Source organism: Uranotaenia lowii, chromosome 2 (genome assembly GCF_029784155.1).
Source record: "Uranotaenia lowii strain MFRU-FL chromosome 2, ASM2978415v1, whole genome shotgun sequence".
Taxonomy (NCBI): Eukaryota; Metazoa; Arthropoda; class Insecta; order Diptera; family Culicidae; genus Uranotaenia; species Uranotaenia lowii.
The window spans coordinates 148,594,218-148,616,672 of record NC_073692.1 but is presented as its reverse complement, the minus strand read 5'-3'; the positions used below and the strand labels follow the sequence as shown (position 1 = coordinate 148,616,672).

Here is a 22,455-nt window from a genome sequence, read left to right as displayed (position 1 = left end):
AAATGAGTACTTTCCCGGTTAGGGATTATAAGATGTGGAAGTGACAATTAGCTATCGCTAATTAATATAGTTGTAATCTAGTGACCTCATAGACGAAACATGAATAAAGATAACTCTATTCCACCACTGAAACCTGCGTTGAATTATTCATTTCAACAGGTTATGGGCCCAGCACGCTTCCACTGCGCCACTCTGCTAACTGGCACCGGAACCGATGATTCGTTGATGTGATGATGTAAACATTTATACCTCTCACTAACTCGTTTTCCAATTTTCCAGACGTATCTGGGCCCATAACCTGTGACCTAGAGTTCACTGGACCTAGAGCCAACCACCTCCCATGCCGCGTATTTCTCCAGGGCTTTTTCGATAGCTGTCTTACAGAAAACCCATTCTATGTTTCGTACACATGGGTCTTCTGTAAGACAGCTATCGAAAAAGCCCTGGAGAAATACGCGGCATGGGAGGTGGTTGGCTCTAGGTCCAGTGAACTCTACACACTACCAAAAAAATCTGGAAAATTACATCACATATGATGTAAATAAAAAGAAGCATCATATATGACGGAATTTTCAGTGCGAGTTGAATATTACACGCCTGTAAAATTATGCAAAGTGTAATATGAAAGTGATGTAAATTTAAAGTCACTGAATTTGTGAAAAATATCCTATTGGAATTTGTTTTGTTTACTTTTTATTGATCCGATTCAATGGAGTTTTTTCATCTTTCATAACAAAAATAATCTTTTAATAATAAATTTCATTTATTTTTCAAATTTTTAAAATTTTTGGTCTAATACATTAATTATTTTAAAATTCACTTTCACCATCTTCCGAAGTAGAGTTAGCAGAGCAGCGTGGGGCTGCTTCCAGAACAGCTTCCAGCTAACTGCTTCAACAAATTACTTTGTTTACTTTCCTGTTTTTGACAGTTTTTATTTTTACATGACGTTATCGCGTTCAGTGTAATGTAATATTAATTTAACTCCCTGTCGATATTGAAGTCCGTGTTGTGTAATTTTCAGAAATTTCTAATTCAGTGCTGTTGAGGATTTTGTATGACCAAAAAAATTGTAAAATTACATCATACATGATGTAACGAAAAAGATGCATCACATATGATGGAGTTTTCAGTGCGAGTTGAATATTACACGTCTGTAAACTTCTTAAGACGTGAAAATTTTGAAAACATGTAAAATATTAAAGATGTGTAATATTTAATTCGCACTGAAAATTCCGTCATATGTGATGCTTCTTTTTTTTACATCATATGTGATGTAAATTTACATCAAATAATCGCGTTCTGTGTCAAATAATATTCGTGTCATTGAAATTCCGTGCTTTTTAGGATTCAAATATTTTTAGTCTGTTAATTTACATCAATAAATCGCGTTCTGCGTCATGTAATATTAAAGGTTTTCAATTTCAGTGTTGTTAAGGATTCAGATTTTTTTTCTGTGTAGGTCACAGGTTATGGGCCCAGATACGTCTGGAAAATTGGAAAACGAGTTAGTGAGAGGGGTACTCTCAAGTACATTTAACTTGCGGTTAGCAAGTGGAGCAGCCAGCAGCCAGAGGATCACCCGGAAGAGGGCCACTAGCCAGAGGGACCAGCCAGCGCCGAGACGAGCCAACCTAGATGGAGATGGACCAGCCAGGGCAGAGGCCAGGCCGCCAAAAGTCCACGGTCAGCCAGGAGGTACCGCCAGAGTCCGGGGCGGTTCGCGGATCGAAAGGGTAGCTTTCGATGCCGTCACGAGCCACGTTGCGGTTAGCAAGTTGAGCTCACGACCGACGGCCGGGAGGAGTAATAGCATCCGCAACCGAGATGGTTCAGCGCGAAGGTCGGTAGGTCCACCCAAGAACAATTGGGTGGAACTTATAGCCGAGAGGGTTACTCTCGTGCTTTGGCTGTGCGCTGCAGTCAGCATTCAGGAGCTGATCCAAGCACAGACGACTACGAGCGCGGAGGATCACCAGCACAGAAGCCAGGAGATGCTCCAGGTCAACCAGAAGGTGCCACTGGAGTTCGAGGCATGGAAGTCGGGTTCCGAGAGGGTTACTCTCGATGCCGACACAAGCCACGCTACGGTAAGCAGCGTGAGTTTATTTCCGACGGCCGGGAGGAGGACTCTCGGGATCTGTAACCAGGATTGGTCAGGTCCGAATGCTTCAGATGAAGGATTAGCCCGTATCGGAGATTGGAAGAAGCTGGATTTCGAGAGGGTTACTCTCGGGGTGTGGAGCTACGCTGCAGATAGCACGCGCGGACTGATCCAAGCCTACAGTATGATTTTTCTGTGGCTTTGGAGGAGTGGTTTTGTGCGACGGTTAATTGCCACCAACTCAGAGTCAGATTTGAAGTTTGTGGTTTATAGTTGTCTCCAGCTATTTCGGAGAGATAATAGCGTGAGAGCAACAAGAGGAAAGTCCATGAAGCTGCAAGTCGAGAGGATTATTCTCGTGCTTGGTAGCTGCGCTGCGGTTAGCATGCGCAAGCTTGTCTTCGATGTTTGGAAGCTATTCCGGGTGCTGCGGAGGAGGTGGTTTAGGCGACGGTTAGGCACCAGCGATTTCAACCACTTCTTGATTTTTGCGGCATTTAGGACAAGTGCTGCCGATCGAAGTCAGGCTAATTCTCGGAGCCACCGAGAGAGAGCTTTGTTAGCTACAAGAGGATGCTTTTCTGGGGTTACCAGAACACAACACTCAAGATATGTTTTTCGATCGCACGCTGAGGTTATCAGCCACCAGTGTCAACGCAAGATTTGCGATTCTGGTGCCCGTCAGCGTAGGGTGCGAAACGAGAGCGACTTCAAGAGTAGCAATGACAACGATGACGATGATGATCAAGATTCCGTCAATCCCGAGCCGGCCCAGAGACGCAGTCAGCGAACAGAAGAAGCTAATCAACGCTACGTGGCTAACGTAGCCGCTGATGATGTGGAAGAGCAACGTCGAATCGTCAGCAAGCTTAAGGGCCAAAGGGACTGCTTTTACCGGGAGACCACCGCGGCTATGAAAGAGAACGAGATTCGGGCTGGGTGGGCGAAGTGAGGTTATCACTGAGCAGCCGTTCAACGATTTGATCGGTTGTTTGCAGTTTTCGAGGACGATCATCAGTGCTGCGGTTAGCGTACAAAGCAACTATCGAGCAGCCCTGGATGAGAGCGAGGTTTGGGAAGCGATTAGCTTAACCCAGGTTACAGGAAACTTATTCTGTGTCTGACACGAATGTTCGATGGATGCAGCTGAACAATGGTGAGGTTATCACCGAGCAGCCGTTCACGATTTGATCGGTTGTTTGCAGTCATCAGAATATCAGTGCTGCGGTTAGCGCACTTAGCAAATATCAGGCCAGCCCGGCAGATAGGCATTGGCTAGGCCTGAAGCGTGTTTTGCGATACCTTCGACGTATGACCGTTATGGCGTTGGTATACCGCAGAAACGTGACACCGGAAAAGACGTTTCAGAGGTTATCTGGATCTAGATCGAGCTTAGAAGGCTATTCCAGATGAAGGATCTCCTGGAAGTCAAGACTTTCTTGGGGATGACCATCAAGCGAGACTTCCCGCAATCAGGATACGTCGAGAAGGTTCTGCAACGATTCGGTATGGCCGATTGTAAACCCGTTAGTACTCCACTTGACACAAACGTTCGCTGGACGAAGCTGAACGATGGTGAGGTTATCACCGAACAACCGTTCAAAGAATTGATCGGTTGTCTACAATATCTGGCGACATCTTCGAGACCAGATATCTGTGCTGCGGTTAGCGCACTGAACAAGTACCAGGCCAGTCCGGCGGATAGGCACTGGCAAGGCCTGAAGCGTATTCTGCGATACCTTCGAGGTACGACCGATACGGCGTTGGTATTTCGCAGAAACGCGAAATTGGAACCACTCATCGGATATGCTAATACAGATTTCGCCAACGACTCCGATGATCGAAGATCTATATCAGGTTACGCTTACATGATCTTCGGGAATCTAGTTTCGTGGTCAACGAAACGTCAGCAGACGGTCAGTCTGTCGTCGACCGAAGCTGAGATAGGAGCCCTTTGCCATGCGGCCAAGGAAGGTTTGTGGTTAACAAACTTCCTTGGTGAATTGGGTGTGGTTAGCACTCCTTTCAAGTTAATGGAGGACAACATCCCTTGCATCCAGTATTTGGAAGAGGCGCGGACTCATCAGCGGATGAAGCATCTGGATGTGAAGTATGCTTTCATCAGAGACATCATAAGAAGCGGTCAGCTATCTTTGCGACACATCTCTACTGAGGGTCAGCCAGCAGATGCATTCACGAAGGCGTTACCAAGGGCGAGGCACGCGAAGCTGTTCAGCATTCTCAATCTGCGAATTGAGGGGAGGTGTTGAAACTTACGGTTTTCCTTGGGAACAGCAAGCAGCAACTTCTGCTCCCACGAGCAGAACCAAAACAGTTTGTTTTGGTTCCGCATGCTTTGAGTCAATTCGCAATTGAAACAATAGCGGTGATGATTGAAGATGACAGCTGATGATGGTAAACACGGTATAAATGTTTACATCATCACACGGTCAAGCGAGACAACATAAATTGGGTTCGTGGTAACACAACAGTGTTGCCAGATATTCTGGGTAAGAATATCAAAGTACTCATTGAGAAATGAGTACTTTCCCGGTTAGGGATTATAAGATGTGGAAGTGACAATTAGCTATCGCTAATTAATATAGTTGTAATCTAGTGACCTCATAGACGAAACATGAATAAAGATAACTCTATTCCACCACTGAAACCTGCGTTGAATTATTCATTTCAACAGAGATATTCGTCTGAGGTGGTCTGAGTAAGTTAAGAGTTCGTAAATAATATGTATTATCTGTTTGTAAATCCTAACCTATAATCAGTAGGAATAGCCGACAAGTGCTTAAGGGTTTCGGAAAAAGTTCCGTAGCGTAAACTGACGAGAAGAGCCAGAATAGTTCTTGGTAAATATTTGGATTTATTGTTTAGTCTTGTAAAACTCAGAATATCCCATATTAGCAGGAACCGTAAAGTCACGCAATCTGTTAGCGAGGAGCTTAAATCAGAATCCGAACGGTAGACTGACTGTAAGTTGGGTTATAATCACAGATGCAGGAATCTTTACTGAAATTCTTTATACTTTTTAGATTTGAAGCTAATAAACTGTCAGAAACAGTCTGTACCGATTTTTTACTTCCGGCCTTCGCTAACAAACTTCAAATAGTCATCATGGGATTACGTCCCGCAAGTTCGAGCGATGACGACTATAACACGACCGATATGGGCAATGCCCACAACTGCGTGGCCTGCGTTCACCCAGACTCAGCCGATGATCTTGTAGCCTGTGACCGGTGTGACAGTTGGTGGCATTACTCATGTGCCGGAGTGGACGATGGAGTAAAAAACCACCAATGGGTGTGTGCCAAATGTGCCAACGTTCAGACGAAAGCTTCTTCGATCCGAACTACATCTTCCGTCCGGAAAGCGAAGCTGGAGCTTGAGCTAAAGCGCCTGGAGGAAGAGAAGGAACTAGAAAGAAGATTTATAGCAGCGAAATACCGAGCCCTAGAGGAATCGCTTCAAGAAGAAGAAGGCGAAAAGGAAAGCGTACGATTTCGGAAAAGCGATCCTGATCCAGCTGAAAAACAGAAAAGCATCGCCAACTGGGTAACTGAGCAAACCGAATCTGTTTTAGAGGTTGTTGCTGGTGGGACAAAACAACTGAAACATCAGTCCGAGCGCATAATGGTAGCTTCAGAGAAACCAAACGACCAGGTATATCATGAAAATCCTTTAGTTGCCACAGAAAAGGATCCAACGAGTAGGAAGAGACTGATGTCGAATGCTTTCCATCAGCTTCAGAAACAGCTCCATTCATGCCAAGAACAAGATAATTTATCTTCCGAACAACTTCTGGAATTGCAAGACCAGTTGCGTCTATGCCAAATTCATCTAACAGAAAACAATACGCAATCAACTAGGGCTGCTGATGTGACTTTGCCGCAAGTTAAATTACAACCGTCGACACAACCGAAACCCAAACCAACGGGAACCAAACCGAAGGTATCACCGCCATTTCTTTCTAAAACAACAAAGCTGGAGGAAGGTGCACCTTTGAACGAAGCAGTCACGGTCCCAAATAACCTACGGAAGCAAAAAGGACCTCCTCAAATATCGCCTCGGGTCCCTGTTGGACAAGAGATGACGGAACACGCGGTGACAGTCTGTGCGGTACCATCTCAGCAACAACTAGCCACTCGACAGATGCTTCCACGTGACTTGCCTATCTTTTCCGGAAATCCAGCTGACTGGCCGGTGTTTATAAGTCAGTACAATTACACCACGGAAGCCTGCGGATTCAGCCCAGTAGAAAATATGATTCGTCTGCAACGCTGCTTGAAGGGGCCGGCGTGGGAAGCAGTCCGCAGCAGACTAATGCTGCCAGCTTCCGTGCCGCACGTCATAGAGGCTCTTAGGATGCGCTACGGTAGACCCGAACTTCTTATAGAATCTTTGATTCAGAAGCTGAAAGAAACTGCCCCGCCCAAAGCTGATAAGCTGGACACTCTGATTGATTTTGGAACCAAGGTACAAGCTCTGTGTGATCACGTCGAAGCAGCTGACATGGTAGAACATCTGGCCAATCCTACTTTGATGAGAGAACTTGTCAGTAAGCTACCAGCCGATTACAGAATGAAATGGGCCAGCTATCGCAGATCTGGAGGAACGGTGAACTTAAGGATGTTCGGGAATTTTATGGAGGAGGTGGTGATTGATGCATACAGCGTAACTTCCTACTCCGAAGAACAGCGGTCACTTTCGAAGCGTGAGAAGATCAAACCTGATCAGAGCTTGGTACATGCCGATACCGGGGGGAGTGTTGAGAACCATCAATCCCATGTATTGGACCATGGCGTGTTTCGCGAAAGAAATCAAATTATATGTGCAGCGTGCAACCAAGACGGGCACCGCTCAAAGGATTGCCGAACCTTTTTGAACTTGAGCGTTGATGCTCGGTGGAAGCTAATCCAAAAACTAGGACTTTGTAGAACCTGTCTGTTCGACCATGGACGCCGGACCTGCAGGAATCCAACCCGCTGCGGTGTAAACGGGTGTGAAGCAAGACACAACCCACTTCTCCATAGCACGAGAACTGAGTCGCTTTCCGCATCGACACCGAATGGCTCATCGACATCCGTGGTACATCATATCCATCAGCCGTTTCATCTATCACTTCTTTTTCGGATCATTCCTGTAACGCTATACAACGGCAATAATTCCATTTCTACATTTGCCTTTGTGGATGAGGGGTCTTCCCTTACAATGGTAGAAACTGACCTTGCAGACCAATTGGGTTTAAAAGGACACTGCAAACCCCTGTGCCTGAAGTGGACAGCCAACGTAACCCGTACTGAAAATGAATCAAGACGTGTGGATGTAGAAATATCTGGACCGGGTCAATCTAAACGTTTTGTAATGTCGAGCGTCGGAACCATACAAGCACTGGAACTACCGATCCAGAGCTTGCCAATTGAGGCACTGAAGCAACGATTCAAGCATCTCCGAGGGCTACCAATCCAGGGTTACGCTGACGCGATTCCTCGTGTACTAATTGGTGTTGACAACTTGAAGCTCGTTGTTCCCTTGAAAGCTCGCGAGGGAAGTGAAGGACAACCAATAGCAGTACGCACTAGGCTTGGCTGGAGCGTATACGGCGGACAGCGTGATAATAAGTTGCCGACATTCAACTACCACAGTTGTGAGTGCGATAATGAAACGGCGATGAATGATATCCTGAAAACGTATTTTGATCTGGAAGAAACCGGAATAAAGCCGTCGAAGAATCTACTGAGCGCTGAGGACGAAAGAGCGTTACGTTTGCTGGAGGAAACCACAAAGTTTGTAGGAAACTGCTACGAGTCTGGGTTACTGTGGAGATATGATCACATCGAGCTTCCAAACAGTTACTCCATGGCCCTCGGAAGGTGTCGGTGTCTCGAGAGAAAAATGGCCAAAGATCCTGAAATGAAACGAAGTATTTTTAAACAAATAGAGGATTATCAACAAAAAGGTTATTGCCATCGGGCAACTCCGGAGGAAGTGAAGTCATTTGATCCACGCCGTACATGGTTTTTGCCGTTAGGAGCCGTCACCAATCCCAAAAAACCGGAAAAGGTACGCTTGGTTTGGGACGCCGCAGCCAAAGCTGATGGGATATCGCTCAATTCGATGCTTTTAAAAGGACCCGACCAACTGAGCTCACTTCCAAACGTACTATTTCGCTTCCGACAGTATCCCGTAGCGGTTTGCGCCGATATCAGGGAAATGTTCCACCAGATTCGCATCCGCGAGGTGGACAGATGTTCTCAGCTATTCCTGTGGCGAACCAATCCTGATCATCCTCCTGATATTTTTGTAATGGATGTTGCGACTTTCGGGTCAACGAGCTCTCCAGCGACGGCCCAGTTCGTGAAGAACAAAAACGCGCAGAGATTCGCAGACCAATATCCGACTGCTGTAGAGAACATCGTCTCTGCACATTATGTAGATGATTATTGCACCAGCTTTGCTACTGTGGAGGAAGCGCAACAAATTTCAAACCAGGTTCGCGAAATTCATCAACACGGGGGATTTGAGCTGCGCAATTTCTGTTCGAACGACATGAAAGTCCTGCGTTACCTAGGGGAACAAGAAAAGAATGCAGTTAAAGATTTGAATCCCGTACGAGGAAATACTGCTGAACGCGTGCTCGGAATCTTATGGGAAACAAAGCAAGATCAGCTTTTTTTTCCTACCATCATGTCAGATGAGATGACCCAGCTAATCGAAACAAAAAACAGGCCTACCAAACGTCTCATATTGAAGTGTGTTATGACACTTTTCGACCCCTTAGGACTATTAGCCCCCTATTTGGTCTTTGGAAAAATGCTGGTCCAGGAAGTTTGGAGGAAAGGCTTTGGGTGGGACGATGCCGTAGATGATGAAATTTATGCTTCATGGGAAAAATGGACAGCTCTGTTAGCCCATATCAAAGATATTCGAATTCCCCGGAGTTATTTCGATCAGGCAGCTGAGATAGTTGAGCTACACACCTTCGTAGATGCGAGCGAGAGTGCATGCGCTTGTGTTAGCTACTTCCGCTTCGTAGACTCTTTCGGGAATGTGCAAATCGCATTGGTCGCAGGCAAGAGTAAAGTTGCACCACTTAAACCATGGTCTGTGCCCCGTTTGGAATTACAAAGCTGCCTAATGGGCGCACGCTTAACTCATTTTGTTCAAGAAGGCCACTCCATACGTATCAGCAAGCGAACACTTTGGACAGATTCCCGGACAGCAATAAGCTGGATTAACGGAGACCCTCGAAAATATACACGATTTGTAGCCTTCCGACTCACCGAAATAACGGAACTCACACACCGAAGTGAATGGAGATGGGTACCATCCAGGATGAACCCAGCCGACGAAGCCACAAAGTGGAGTAAGACATCACGTTCCTCGAACCACAGTATCTGGTTTACGGGCCCTTCGTTCCTGAAACTCCCCGAAAATGAATGGCCAGAGCAAAAACTGGCTCTGGAGAATGAAACGGTTGAAGAGTTACGTAGCTGTCAAATTCATCTAGAAGATTCGATTCCACAACAAATTATCGACGTTAACCGTTTCTCTAAGTGGTATCGACTTTTACGTACCATGGCTTATGTTTTCCGCTTTATCAGGAACGCTCAATCTCCGGAACGACGAACCATAGGATGCTTGAAACGGAATGAACTGGAAGTAGCGGAAAATGCCCTCTTTAAACTGACCCAATGGGAAGTTTTTTCTGACGAAATGGCTGTTTTAACAAAGAATCAAAAAAGCTCCGTCGATCAGTGCTTGCAAATTGCAAAGAATAGTAGCCTCTACAAACTTACGCCAGCCATTGACTCCAGTGGCTTGCTGAGAATGGACAGCAGAATCGGCTCAGCACGCAACGTACCAAACGATATGAAACATCCCATCATACTCCCAAAAAATCACACACTGACGTTCCTGATATTATCCTATTTCCATTGTAAATTCAACCACGGTAACAGCGAAACCGTAGTGAATGAAGTCAGACAACGATTCTACATTCCGGCTCTACGACAACAAGTCAAATTGGTTTGCAAGAAAGGTCCGCATTGTCGGATCTACAAATGTCGACCTGTCGCACCCAGAATGGCTCCACTTCCCTCTGCAAGGATGTCACCCCAAGTCCGCCCTTTTTCCTACGTGGGCCTTGACTACTTTGGCCCTCTTTTGGTCAAAGTCGGAAGAAGTCGAGTCAAAAGGTGGGTGGCGCTGTTCACCTGCCTTACTATCAGAGCCGTTCATTTGGAGATTATTTTCAACTTGTCAACTGAGTCCTGCATATTGGGCATCCGTCGATTTATTAGTCGCAGAGGAGCTCCTGTGGAATTTCATACCGACAACGGCACAAATTTCCAGGGCGCGGAGAGAGTTTTACGAGAACAAATCAATGCGGGGCTCGAATCGACTTTTACTAATACTCAAACGGCTTGGCATTTCATTCCACCAGGCGCCCCTCATATGGGTGGTGCCTGGGAGAGAATGGTCCGATCGATTAAAACGGCAATGATAGAGGCTTACAGCGAGAATCTGGACGACGAACGCCTCTACACGGTGTTAGTGGAAGCAGAATCTATCGTCAACAGTCGTCCACTTACTTATTTGCCCCTGGAATCAAGTTTTAGTGAAGCTATCACCCCGAACCACTTTCTTCTGGGTAGTTCAAGTGGCATTCGTCAACCGACAGTAGAAAAAACAATGAATAGTAACTTGCTGAGTCACTCGTGGAACATCGTTCAGCGACAATTGGATGCGTTTTGGACGCGATGGATTCGCGAATATCTACCAACTTTAACGAAGCGCACGAAATGGTTCGAAGATACGAAGGCAATCCAGAATGGTGACTTAGTTGTCGTAATAAACGATGCAAGGCGTAACGGTTGGACTAGAGGACGTGTGCTTGAGGTTATTCCCGCTGAAGGTGGTAGAGTAAGGAGAGCCATCATACAAACATCGACTGGTGTGAATTTGAAACCTGTTTCCCGATTGGCCGTATTAGAAGTACAGAACAGTGGAACCCATACTAAATCCGGATTCCACCGGGGGGAGGATGTGGCTGCGTCAGCAGGCGAATCTAAAATTATGAGAGCATCTGTAGATGACGTCTCTCCTGACGTTTCCCTGCCGCTAGAAGAAGAGTAATATCAAAACAAGGAAGAGAACCAAGAACCGTTTTTTCACGTTGTCGTTTTTCAGACGTATTTCTACCGAATAGAACCTGCAGTCAGTTTAAGTGATTCTTAGAGTAAAAGTAGCGTAGTATATCTAATTCAGTGATTGATATTTGTTAGCACATTCGAGATATTCGTCTGAGGTGGTCTGAGTAAGTTAAGAGTTCGTAAATAATATGTATTATCTGTTTGTAAATCCTAACCTATAATCAGTAGGAATAGCCGACAAGTGCTTAAGGGTTTCGGAAAAAGTTCCGTAGCGTAAACTGACGAGAAGAGCCAGAATAGTTCTTGGTAAATATTTGGATTTATTGTTTAGTCTTGTAAAACTCAGAATATCCCATATTAGCAGGAACCGTAAAGTCACGCAATCTGTTAGCGAGGAGCTTAAATCAGAATCCGAACGGTAGACTGACTGTAAGTTGGGTTATAATCACAGATGCAGGAATCTTTACTGAAATTCTTTATACTTTTTAGATTTGAAGCTAATAAACTGTCAGAAACAGTCTGTACCGATTTTTTACTTCCGGCCTTCGCTAACAATGGTTCTGCTGTTTAAATGTGAAATGTGATTCTCTGGTTAATGCTCTTAGTTAATGTATTTCGAGTATTCTGCAAATCAGCTACTGAATTCAAAATATAGTGTTTTTGTAATCACTATGCCATCTTAAATTTCCACTATCACGCTAGTAACAATTAAATTACATATATGTTTTTGTATTTTGAAATATCTACAAAAAAAGAACAAGTTAGTTAAAATGCTTTTGAAGTAAATAAAAAAGGAATAGAACAAGAATAGTTAAAGTGTGAGTTAATGAATGTGACTGCAATCACCTTCCAGGCAGCGCAAAGGCAACGGTTTGTTTTATTCTAAAAAGTAAATGGAGTGAAATTAGTACCCGTTTTCAATATTTATAAAGAAATTGATATTTTCTCTGAAAGTGTACAATAACGCATTTTATTTTTAATATTATGAATCGTCGAATATCTACATAATACAATTGTCAATTTTTGTAACATGGTTAGTAATTTTTAGTATTTCGAATTTTTAAAACGGGTGATCAAGAAATTTTATTAATTTTAAAATATGAAGGTGTTGATAACACGAGACTGTGTTTAAGAATCTAACCAGAAGTTTGACTGTTGTTGTCAAATATATTACGATTCAGTTCTTATCTTAATGAAATTCAAATGATCAAAAATAAATGTGAGGTAACTTATAATTTCCATCAAAATTGAAGAAGGAATCACTTAGTCATCAATTTAGAGAAACCCATTAAACAAACCTTTAGATTGACAATAACTTTGCAAATAAATATTTTGTTTTAAAGGTGATTTAAAAGCTCCTGTAATTAATCATTTGGAAAACAAGGCTTTATCGTACGGAAGTTAAAAAATATTTTCTGTAATTTTTCAAAACTGTGTCTGAGCTTTTATTATTCACAATTGAAACTTTTAAACATTCTGTAAAATAACCGCTTGTGTCGATTCATAAAACTATTTTTCCTGTTAATATAATAATTTTTTTTTTACTGGAATCTTTTTTTTTTTATAAGATGATTTTCAAAGATGCAAGACGAGCATCGATGGTTAGCTTTATTTCGAGAACTTAATTTTTATAAACATTTTGCAAACTGTAGTAAACTTTTGTATTTCATCAGAGAAAAGTAGAGCGTAGTTAAATGTACATTTGAGTACTTAATGAGATCGTTACACTAGTCAAAAGTGTCTCCTAATCATATCCTTTCTCCCAATCCGCCATACTAAAACTTTTTTGCTAGGATGCAGAGGTAACCTCGGTCCTAATGCGCAATATCGTTCTTTTATCCCTTTCTCTCTTTTCCAAATCTATCTATTGACTACTAGGACGTGGCCGGCGCCGTTATTGATGTCTAAAGAGAGAGCATCAGTTTTGAGCATTGTGAATGTGCAGCCAATCCCAGGTTCCATTCTTTTGACCTCTGAACAAAATTGATGGCCTCGGTCAATCACGGAGTAGCAACCATTGGTGACGTGGAACTTGTTCTACTGAACCACGCCTGCGGTCGTGGAATTTGAAATGCTTAGAATAATTTTAAAAAAATCATTAAGAAGCTCTAAAATTGGCATTTCAGGTTAAACGATTAATGGTGAATGTGAGTAGTCAATCAAGCTAAGCTAAGCTAAGCTATCATAACTTTGTATATTTTTAGAAAAAAAAGTTATTAGCTCTTTACCAGGTGTATGTCTTTTGGCATTGATAAGCAAGAAATTCAATTAACACCACTGCTGGGTGCCTAGCGAAGTATTGCAAGACCTCTTTTCATGCCATACTTCGAGGGGCACAAGCAGTGGTGTCAATTAAATTCATGATTTATCAATACAAAAAGACATACACCTGTTAAATAGCTAATAACTTTTTTGTCTAAAAAGATACGAAGTTATGATATTCAACAAAGTTGTTCAGCGGAAAATTTCCTGTAAGAAATTTATAAATTGGCACAAAAACCATTAGCAAGCTCGGTTCCACAGAAGAAACAAAAATGATGTTGATTTTTCAGTACAAAATATTCAATTTCCCCATACAAACCTAAAAGTTCAAATTTACTCATGTAAACGTTACTTAAAAATTCTGCAAAAAATCATGGATGAGTTTTGGACCAAAACGAAGCTTTTGAGACCCCAGGGTTTGAGAAATTCAAAAATGACCCCAAATCGACTCAGTCTAAGTGTTCGAGCTACCACATGCATCGTTAAATGCAACTATGGCCGTTTTACCTTCAATTTCCCAAACTTTTTCACATAGTTTAGAAAAAGCATGTTAGAACTTAAAAATTTTGAGCCAAATGAGACTTATCTTACATGATTTTTTTCAAGGAATAGAATGAAGGCTGTTTAAGCCACCGCACCCAGCGTAAAATTGAGTTATGGCTGTTTTAATCCCCTACATTTTTGAATATTTCAGAAAAAAAACACAAGATAGGTCTCATTTGATTTAATATTTTCAAATCCAACATGCTTTTTTCTCAGTTAATTGGAAAATTACAGGTGAATTGAGGGTATATATCTCCGTTCGTAAGCTCGTGCGGCGTCTGAAGCTATGTCCAATCTCTTTTCCGAAAAAAATTACTAAAGGAAAGTATCTTTTCATAGATTTGGTTAATCTAGGACGAAGACACGTTTTAAACACTTTCATCCCCATTGTGCGTTGTATTTCTATGGCTAAAATATCTAGACATGTATTGAATCCTTGATTGTATGACGGATTTCATGTAGGTTCACATAATATATATAAATATATATATAAACTCAAACGCATAGTTTAGGTTCTAAATTCAAGGCCAAAGTACTAATTTTGAGTCTAGGATCCAGAATCGAATTCAAAAAATATTTATTAGTTTACGATACAAAACTTTCACTCAAGTACAAATTTAGTAATCAATGTAGAAAATCTCCGATTTAAAGTTTTAAGATTAGATTTGGATCTTAATTTCATGGCATGTAGATGACGATTGCAAAAATCTTTTATCAGAGCTATAATAAAAATTCAATTGGATTCAATTTTCGCATCCAATTTTCAACATCAAATTCCCAATTTGAAAAAAAAACAGAAGTGTAAATTTAAATCCCAGAGCTTGTTGTTTTTTTTCTAACTTTTTATCAAAGAGTCTGAATTGATATTCAGAATTCAAGCTTTACATCAAATTTCTACAACATTGCAAAAGTTGACTAGAAAAACAAATGTTGTTTAAGAAGAACATGAAGAATCTGTTTTAAGTTATAAACAAAAAGTTTATATTCTCAGGTTTTAAGTTTAACACTTTTACTTCTTTTCTTTCCTCCACAGGTTAATAAAATTGATTATTTTTTGAGGTGTAAGCATTTCAGAACAAATTTTCATAAATTTGGGGCACTAAATTGAAGAAAAATCCCTGGATTGCATGTTCCCTAAAAGTACTAGTTTTTGGTTTCTTTATTTTTGTCCCAAATTAAGCTAAGAAGCTCGAAAGAAGGCTTCTAAAGGCCAGAAACGCATTTTAAAGCTGTGATCAAAAATTAAGTTCAGAATCCCGAAAAATCACATCTTAAGGCCAAAAAAACGCATTTTAAAGCTGTGATCTACAATAATGCTCTGAATCCCAAAAAAAAACGCTTCAAAAGGCCTGAAAACTAATTTTAAAGTTGTGATCCCAAATTTAGCTCAAAATTCCGAAGAAACGCTTCTAAAGGCCAGAAAATGCATTTTTAAAGTTGTGATCCCAAATTCAACTCAGCATTCCAAAGAAACGTTTCTCAAGACCAGAAAATTTATTTTAAAGTTTTGATCGTAAATTAAGTTCAGAACCGCAAAAAACGCATTTTAAAGCTGTGATCCCAAATTAAGCTCAGAATCTCGAAAAAAACACTTCTTAAGACCAAAAAACGCATTTTAAAGTTGTGATCCCAAATAAAGTTCTGAATTCCGAAAAAATGCTTTCAAAAGCCAGCAAACGCATTTTGAAGTTGTAATTCAGCTCAGAACCTCAAAGAAACGTTTTTTAAGGCCAGAAAATGTATTTTAAAGTAGTGATCTAAAATTTTCTCAGAATCTCGAAAAAAGCTTCTGAAGGCCAGAAAAAAAAGCATTTTGAAGTTGTGATCCTAAATTCAGCTCAGAATCCCAAAAAATCGCTTCTGAAGCAAAAAAAAAAGGAATTTTAAAGCTGTGATCCTAATTTAAGTTCAGAATTCCAAATAAAAACGCTTCTAAAGGCCAGAAAATGCATTTTGAAGTTTTGATCCCAAGTTAAGTTCAGAATCTCAAAAAATAAAACGCTTCTAAAGGCCAGAAAACGCACTTCAAAGTTGTGATCCCAAATTCAGCTCAGAATCTCGAAAAAGAAGCTCCTGAAGACAAGAAAACGATTTTTAAAGTTGTGATGCCAAATTCAGCTAAGAGTCCCGAAGAAACACTTCTGAAGTCCAGAAAATGCATTTTAATGTTGTTTTCCCAAATTTAGCTCAGAATTCCGAAATACGCTTCTAAAAGCAAGATAACGAATTTTAAAGTTGTGATGCCAAATTTAGCTCAGAATACCGAAAAAAATAACGCTTCTGAAGGCCAGTCAACTAGTTTTAAAGTTGTGATCCTAAATTCAGCTCAGAATTAAAAAAAATTGCTTCAAAATGCCAGAAAACGCATTTTAAAGTTGTGATTCCAAATTAAAGTCAGAATAAAAAAAAACGCTTCTGATAACAAAAAAACGCTTCTGAAGTCCAGAAAATATATTTTAAAGTTGTGTTCTCAAATAAACCCAAATCCCTTAAACGTTTTTTAAAGCCAGAAAACGTTTTTAAAGTTGTGATCCCAAATTAAGTTCAGAACTGCAAAAACAAAACGCTTCTAGACGCAAAAATTGAATTGAAAGCTGTGTTTAAAACGCTTCTCAAGGCCAGAATACGCATTTTAAAGCTGTGATCCTAAATAAAGCTCAGAATAAAAAAATAACGCTTCTAAAGGCCAGAAAACGAATAATTAAATTGTGAACCCAAATTTAGCCCAAAATCGAACGAATTAAGCAGAAAACAAATCTTTAAGATGCGAACCCAAATTAAGCCTAGAATCCCGAAAAAAGCTTCCAAGGCCAGAATACGCATTTTAAAGTTGTGAACCCAAATTTAGCTCAGAATCCCGAAGAAACGCTTCCAAAGGCCAGAAAACGCATTTCAAAGTTGTTATCCCAAATTCAGCTCAGAATCTCGAAAAATAGCTTCTGAGGGCCAGAAAATGCATTTTTAAGTTGTGTGTGATCCCAAATTAAGCTCATAATCCCGAAAAAAAACGCTTCTAAAAGCCAGAAAACGAATTTTTTAAAAATGTGATGCCAAATTTAGCTCAGAATACCGAAAAAATAACGTTTCTGAAGGCCAGTATACTAGTTTTAAAGTTGTGATCCCAAATTCAGCTTAGAATTCCGAAGAAACGCTTTTCAAGACCAGAAAACGCATTTTAAAGTTGTAATCCCAAATTAAGTTCAGAATGCCGAAAAAAACGCTTCTTAAGTCTAAAAAACTAATGTTAAAGTTGCGACCCCAAATTAAGCTCAGAATCCCGAAAAATGCTTCAAAATGCCAGAGAACGCATTTCAAAGTTGTGATCCCAAATTACAGTCAGAATCGAAAAAAAGCTTCTAATAACTAAAAAAAACGCATTTGAAAGCTGTGATCACAAATAAAGCTCCGAATCCCAACCAAAAATGCCTCTAAAGGCCAAAAAACGAATTTTAAAGTTGTGATCCCAAATTAAATTCTGAATCTCGAAAAAACGCTTCTGAAGGCCAGAAAAAGTTGTGATCCCAAATAAAGCTCAGAATCCCGAAAAAACGCATCTTAAGATCAGAAGCCGAATTTAAAAATTGTGATCCCAAATTAAGCTCAGAAGCTCGAAGAACGCTTCTGAATGCAAGAAAATGCATTTTAAACTTGTGATCTCAAATTCAGCTCAGAATCTTAGGTCAAAAAATGCATTTTAAAGTTGTGTTCCCAAATTACTCAGAATCCCGAAAAAAATGTCGCTTCTGAAGGCCAGAAAACGCATTTCAAGGCTGTGATCCCAAATAAAGCTCAGTATCCCAAAAAAAAAACGCTTCTGATGGCCAGAACACGAATTTTAAAGTTGTGATCCCAAATTTAGCTCAGAGTCCCGAAAAAACGCTTCTAAAGGCCAGAAAACGCATTATAAAGCTGTGATCCTAAATTAAGTTTTGAATCCCAACCAAAAGAAAAACGCCTCTTATCTCGAAAAAAACACTCTTGGAGGCAAAAAAAAAACGATTTTTAAATTTGTGATCCCAAATTCAGCTCAGAATCCCGAAAAAAGGCCTCTCTAAGTCAGAAAATGCATTTTAAAGTTTTGATCTCTAAAAAAATGTTCAAAAGGCCATAAAACGCATTTAAAAGTTGGTTAAATGAGCTCAATTACTTTCTGTTGAATTTTGGTAAAAACAATCTTTTTATTAACCTTTTTTTCATGATTTTTGTTGAGTAATTTCTGGGCTTTGTCCAAATTTGCCTGGTTATTGCCCGAATATTTGGTCGACAACTTTAAAATCCAATGAACGGACTTTTTCCGGTTTTTCGATAAAATACCAAGGGTTTTTCCGGTCTGGATACGTGCTGATAAAATTCTGGCAACCTTCATTTGAAGTTCAGTCGTTTGTATTAAAAGATAAGTGCACAGAATCAAACATGCAGTTTTAGTTAATCGATTTTTCTCATAGTGGAATGATACTCAAACGAATATAAATTTGTTTTCAATTTATTGAAATTTAAACTTAACTGCATTGTTATGCTTGAAAATACAACATAAAATAAGTAACTGAGAACCCGAGTTCACTTTTTTCGGTTAACTACATTATGTCTTCTTAAATATTCATCAGGTTTTGATAATTGAACTTTTAGCATAGAAAACCATTTAATTTAATATTTGATGTGATTTCTCGAAATTTGTGAATTTTCATTCGTTGAAATTTTGAAAAGCTTTAGAAAATCTTCAAAAAAAAAAATCTGTAATCCTTGAGTTTTTTTTCGCTAAAATTTGCTGAGCTCATTTTTCTGTCATGTTGGTTCTTGAGAAGGTATTTACAAGAAGAAAAAAAAACTTTATATGTTTGTCCAAGACAATTGAATAAAATCATAAATGGCAAAAACAAATTAAACTGGAGGAATGCTTCAAGAGTCTAGCCCATCTCTTATCTAGGGCAATTTGTAGTGCACGCAAACCCATGAAGGGGAACTTTGTCTCTTGTTGTGCAAACCATTCGAATGACACACGAAAGTAATTCCAAGCGAGGTGAGGTTGCACCTTATCTTATCTTATCGATGGCACAAGTGTTTAGATACCGGTACCGCGAATAACTGAATTGTCCGTCCTCGGGTAAAACGGCAAAAGCTATGACGAGTGCCATACTTCCTTTCATAATAAATTGAAAGCCACAAAAGTGAACTTATCAACGGTAAAAAATGTTCACGGAATTCAAATAGACTACATTATGAACAATCCTTTGCGTTGCTTCATTTTAAAACTAAGGCTTTCAAATACTTCTTACATGTACGACCTAGTAACGACATCAACGAAATAATGCATGATCTAGCATAGCTTTCAAAAAATTGAACTTACATAAACAGGCACAGCAGACCGGCCATTATGTGCGTTTTCGTGGAGGTTTCATAGTCCAGTCGGGTGATAATGTGTTTGTTGCAAGAAGGGCAGGAGATCGAAGCTGGATCTGGTCCGACGTTTGGGGCCGCGACGATAGCTAAAACGGGAAAAATAATTGTTGAAAATTGAAATTGAAATTGAAAAAATATCGAGAATCTTAATAACTGTTGAGTTATTTTAGGTTAAAGTTGACGAAAAAAATGTACAGAGTGAGATGAATATTTTATGATAATGGTTCGAATTTTTCACACTTTATTTCCAATATCTAAATATAGTTTTTCAAAATCGTCTGGTTTCATTCAAACAGCGCTGCAAAATTGCTTTTGCAAATGTATGATTGATTGGTCCCCTTCGACAGCTTATCTTATCTTTCGTATGACGGTTTGCTTTTACATATTTCAAGGAGACGAGACTAAACATTCTGCGTTTGGATACCTGTTTGAACCTTCAAATGATATTGGAAAACATTTTATTGGTGTTGAAGAAGTGGCATTGTGAAAAAATAATTAACACATTCATTCCATAAATTTTCATTTCATCGTCTTAGTATCGATGTGATGTATTCAGTTTTCCTTGATATTTAAATATGGTAAGTTTGAGTTTTTAAGTTTATTTCTTAACGTTGAAAAAAATTGTGAACTGATTTAATTATTTATTGACGATACTCAAAATCAACCGCATACTGCACAAATTTCTGAAGACCGGATGAGACAGAATAACATGTATTGCTACACTCACACGTGAATCCGCTACATTGACAGAAAATTCAGTGTGCCACCGGCCACGCTCATTTCAAAACTGGGGCACTACCGGTGCAAAACTGAGAGCATAAACGAACAAAAAGACAGCAAAAAGTGCACAACTGGTTGTGACTTACAAAACTGAGTATAATTGAATTCGGTGTTAGACTTATAGTATTAGTCTTGCCAAGAAAAAACTTATAGAGGTTTTACACCGACAGAAGAGTGTGCAATGCCTATTTTGCGAATCTCTGCCAAAAATGCGCCGAAAAGTGTTCTGTACCAAAGATGATATGATTGAAAAAGCACTATTGGCATAAAAACTCGAACTCCCAAGCAAAATGATGCATAATCACTTCATTCAAGCGAAACAAGAAAAACATGTTATGGGATTTTCATCCTATAAGGGTATATACAGACGATAGTATTGGCGAAAAATTGGCCTCAACCATAACCTCAAATTTTGATTTGCTGGCGACCTCACCAGTGATGCTAGGTGCATTACTAAAATCACTTTTTGCCTGGTTTAAACCAATTTTAATATTTATGGATTGATTTTTTTTTAACTATCAACAGCTAATCGTTTGAATTCATTACGCGACGACCCTAAATGGATGAAGATAAGCCATCGTTTGCTAATGAATTTTCAAGGTGAATTTAAAACATTTGAAATATATTTTAATGCATTGCTTGTTACATTAAAAAAGGGCTGTTTCTAACTTCTAAACAAATGCAAAATCATTCATTATTATCAAAAAGTATATTAATCAAAGCCCCGTCTATGCTGACTTTGAAAATAGTCGCCTACATGCTCTGATTATGTTTAACATATTCACATAATTCGCTACATCGTTTAAGCACTGGTTAAAGTTTGCGATACAGACAGTTGTTATTTCGTTCAGATAAATGAAACTTTCAATTTCACATTCGAATATAAATCTACGGGAAAGTTGCTAATTCTCAGTACTCATAAAAAAGTTTTTCCAATAACAATGCAATTGAAAAAATATAATCATTTTCCGAATATCAATGCACTTGGCACCCCTGAACACCCAAAAAAATCAAAACAGGAACATCTGTGTATCGCTTTTCCACAGGGCGAATTAGTCGAAATTTGTACCGGAAAATCGCGTTTATCGTGCGCCCTTCTCAAAAATCGATTCTGTTCTCGTATGGTTTGAGGTTAGGGCTGAGGCCTCCTGTTAAGGTGGTGTTCGTGTAGAACTGGCAATATAGCCTAATAGGACCATTCATCCAAAAAAAACATAGTGAGAATCGATCTTACTGCAACATCTCATCTCGGCTTGTCAGTCGGGTATCTAACACAGTGCACCATCTGAACCGATTACCAAGAAACGTTCTCTATTAGCCGCCTGCCGTTTGATCGGTGTTTGCTCATTCTCCATAGTTTTGATGGGAAGGAGATGTGAATGGGGTGGAAATGGGGAAGTAGAAACTGTTTTCTATTGCCGGCCGGTTTACATACACACGCACAACTCATATTGGCTGGTGTTTTTTTTTTGTCGTCGGCTGGAAACAAAGAATGTTTTGTTTTCTAATGTCGGTTTACACACACGAACAGCACTTGGTACATCATTCGACGCCCAGCAAACATAACATCGCATTAGAAATGTCAGCTCAAGTCTTTAACAATGTTAATGCGAATCGCAATTCCTGCCAAACCAAGTGAATGATCGTAAAAATGGTTAGTTAAAGTCTACCGACTCGTATATGACAAAATTGCGTCATGCTTGCAAATTTGTCTCCCGCGTGCGGGATTCAAGTGAGAAAACAACCTTGTTGTTCTCTCTGCGATTAGCAGTGCAACCAGATTTCTAAAAATCAGAGGGTCCATTTGGTTAAACTGTCCAATGAGAGAAGCAGCAAATATTGTCGCTGGCAACGGTTTGCATGCATTGAGAGCAAAACTTGCGCTCTCTTGCATACTGTCAGGATGTACGGTAAAAGGTGTTGTATATCGTCCAATTTTTACAACACTTATCGCATAAGCCAGAAGTTAAAAATATGTATGTACATTAGGGTGTCCCAAAATTGCATAACTTCTGGGAATCTGGGGGCTCACCCTCCAAATGGTAGATTAGGATGTGCAGAACAAACTTTTGTATGGGGCCGACTAAAAAAAATCATGTTTAGAGGTTCCGCAAGCGCGATCTTTAAAAAAAGTCCACTTTCAAAAGATTTGATTTAAAATATTTCCATTCCAATAGTTCAAAAATTTTCATGAAATTTATATAT

General features: G+C 40.0%; 1 protein-coding gene across 1 annotated transcript in view; it reads right to left on the bottom strand.

Moving 5' to 3' along the window:
• LOC129743684 (lipopolysaccharide-induced tumor necrosis factor-alpha factor homolog) overlaps positions 1 to 22,455 on the bottom strand; it is a 69,231-nt gene that overhangs the window by 11,029 nt on the left and 35,747 nt on the right. Inside the window, exon 3 of the mRNA XM_055735772.1 lies at positions 19,418 to 19,556. Coding sequence (XP_055591747.1) covers positions 19,418 to 19,556 — 139 coding nt within the window. The remainder of the gene's footprint in view (positions 1 to 19,417; positions 19,557 to 22,455) is intronic.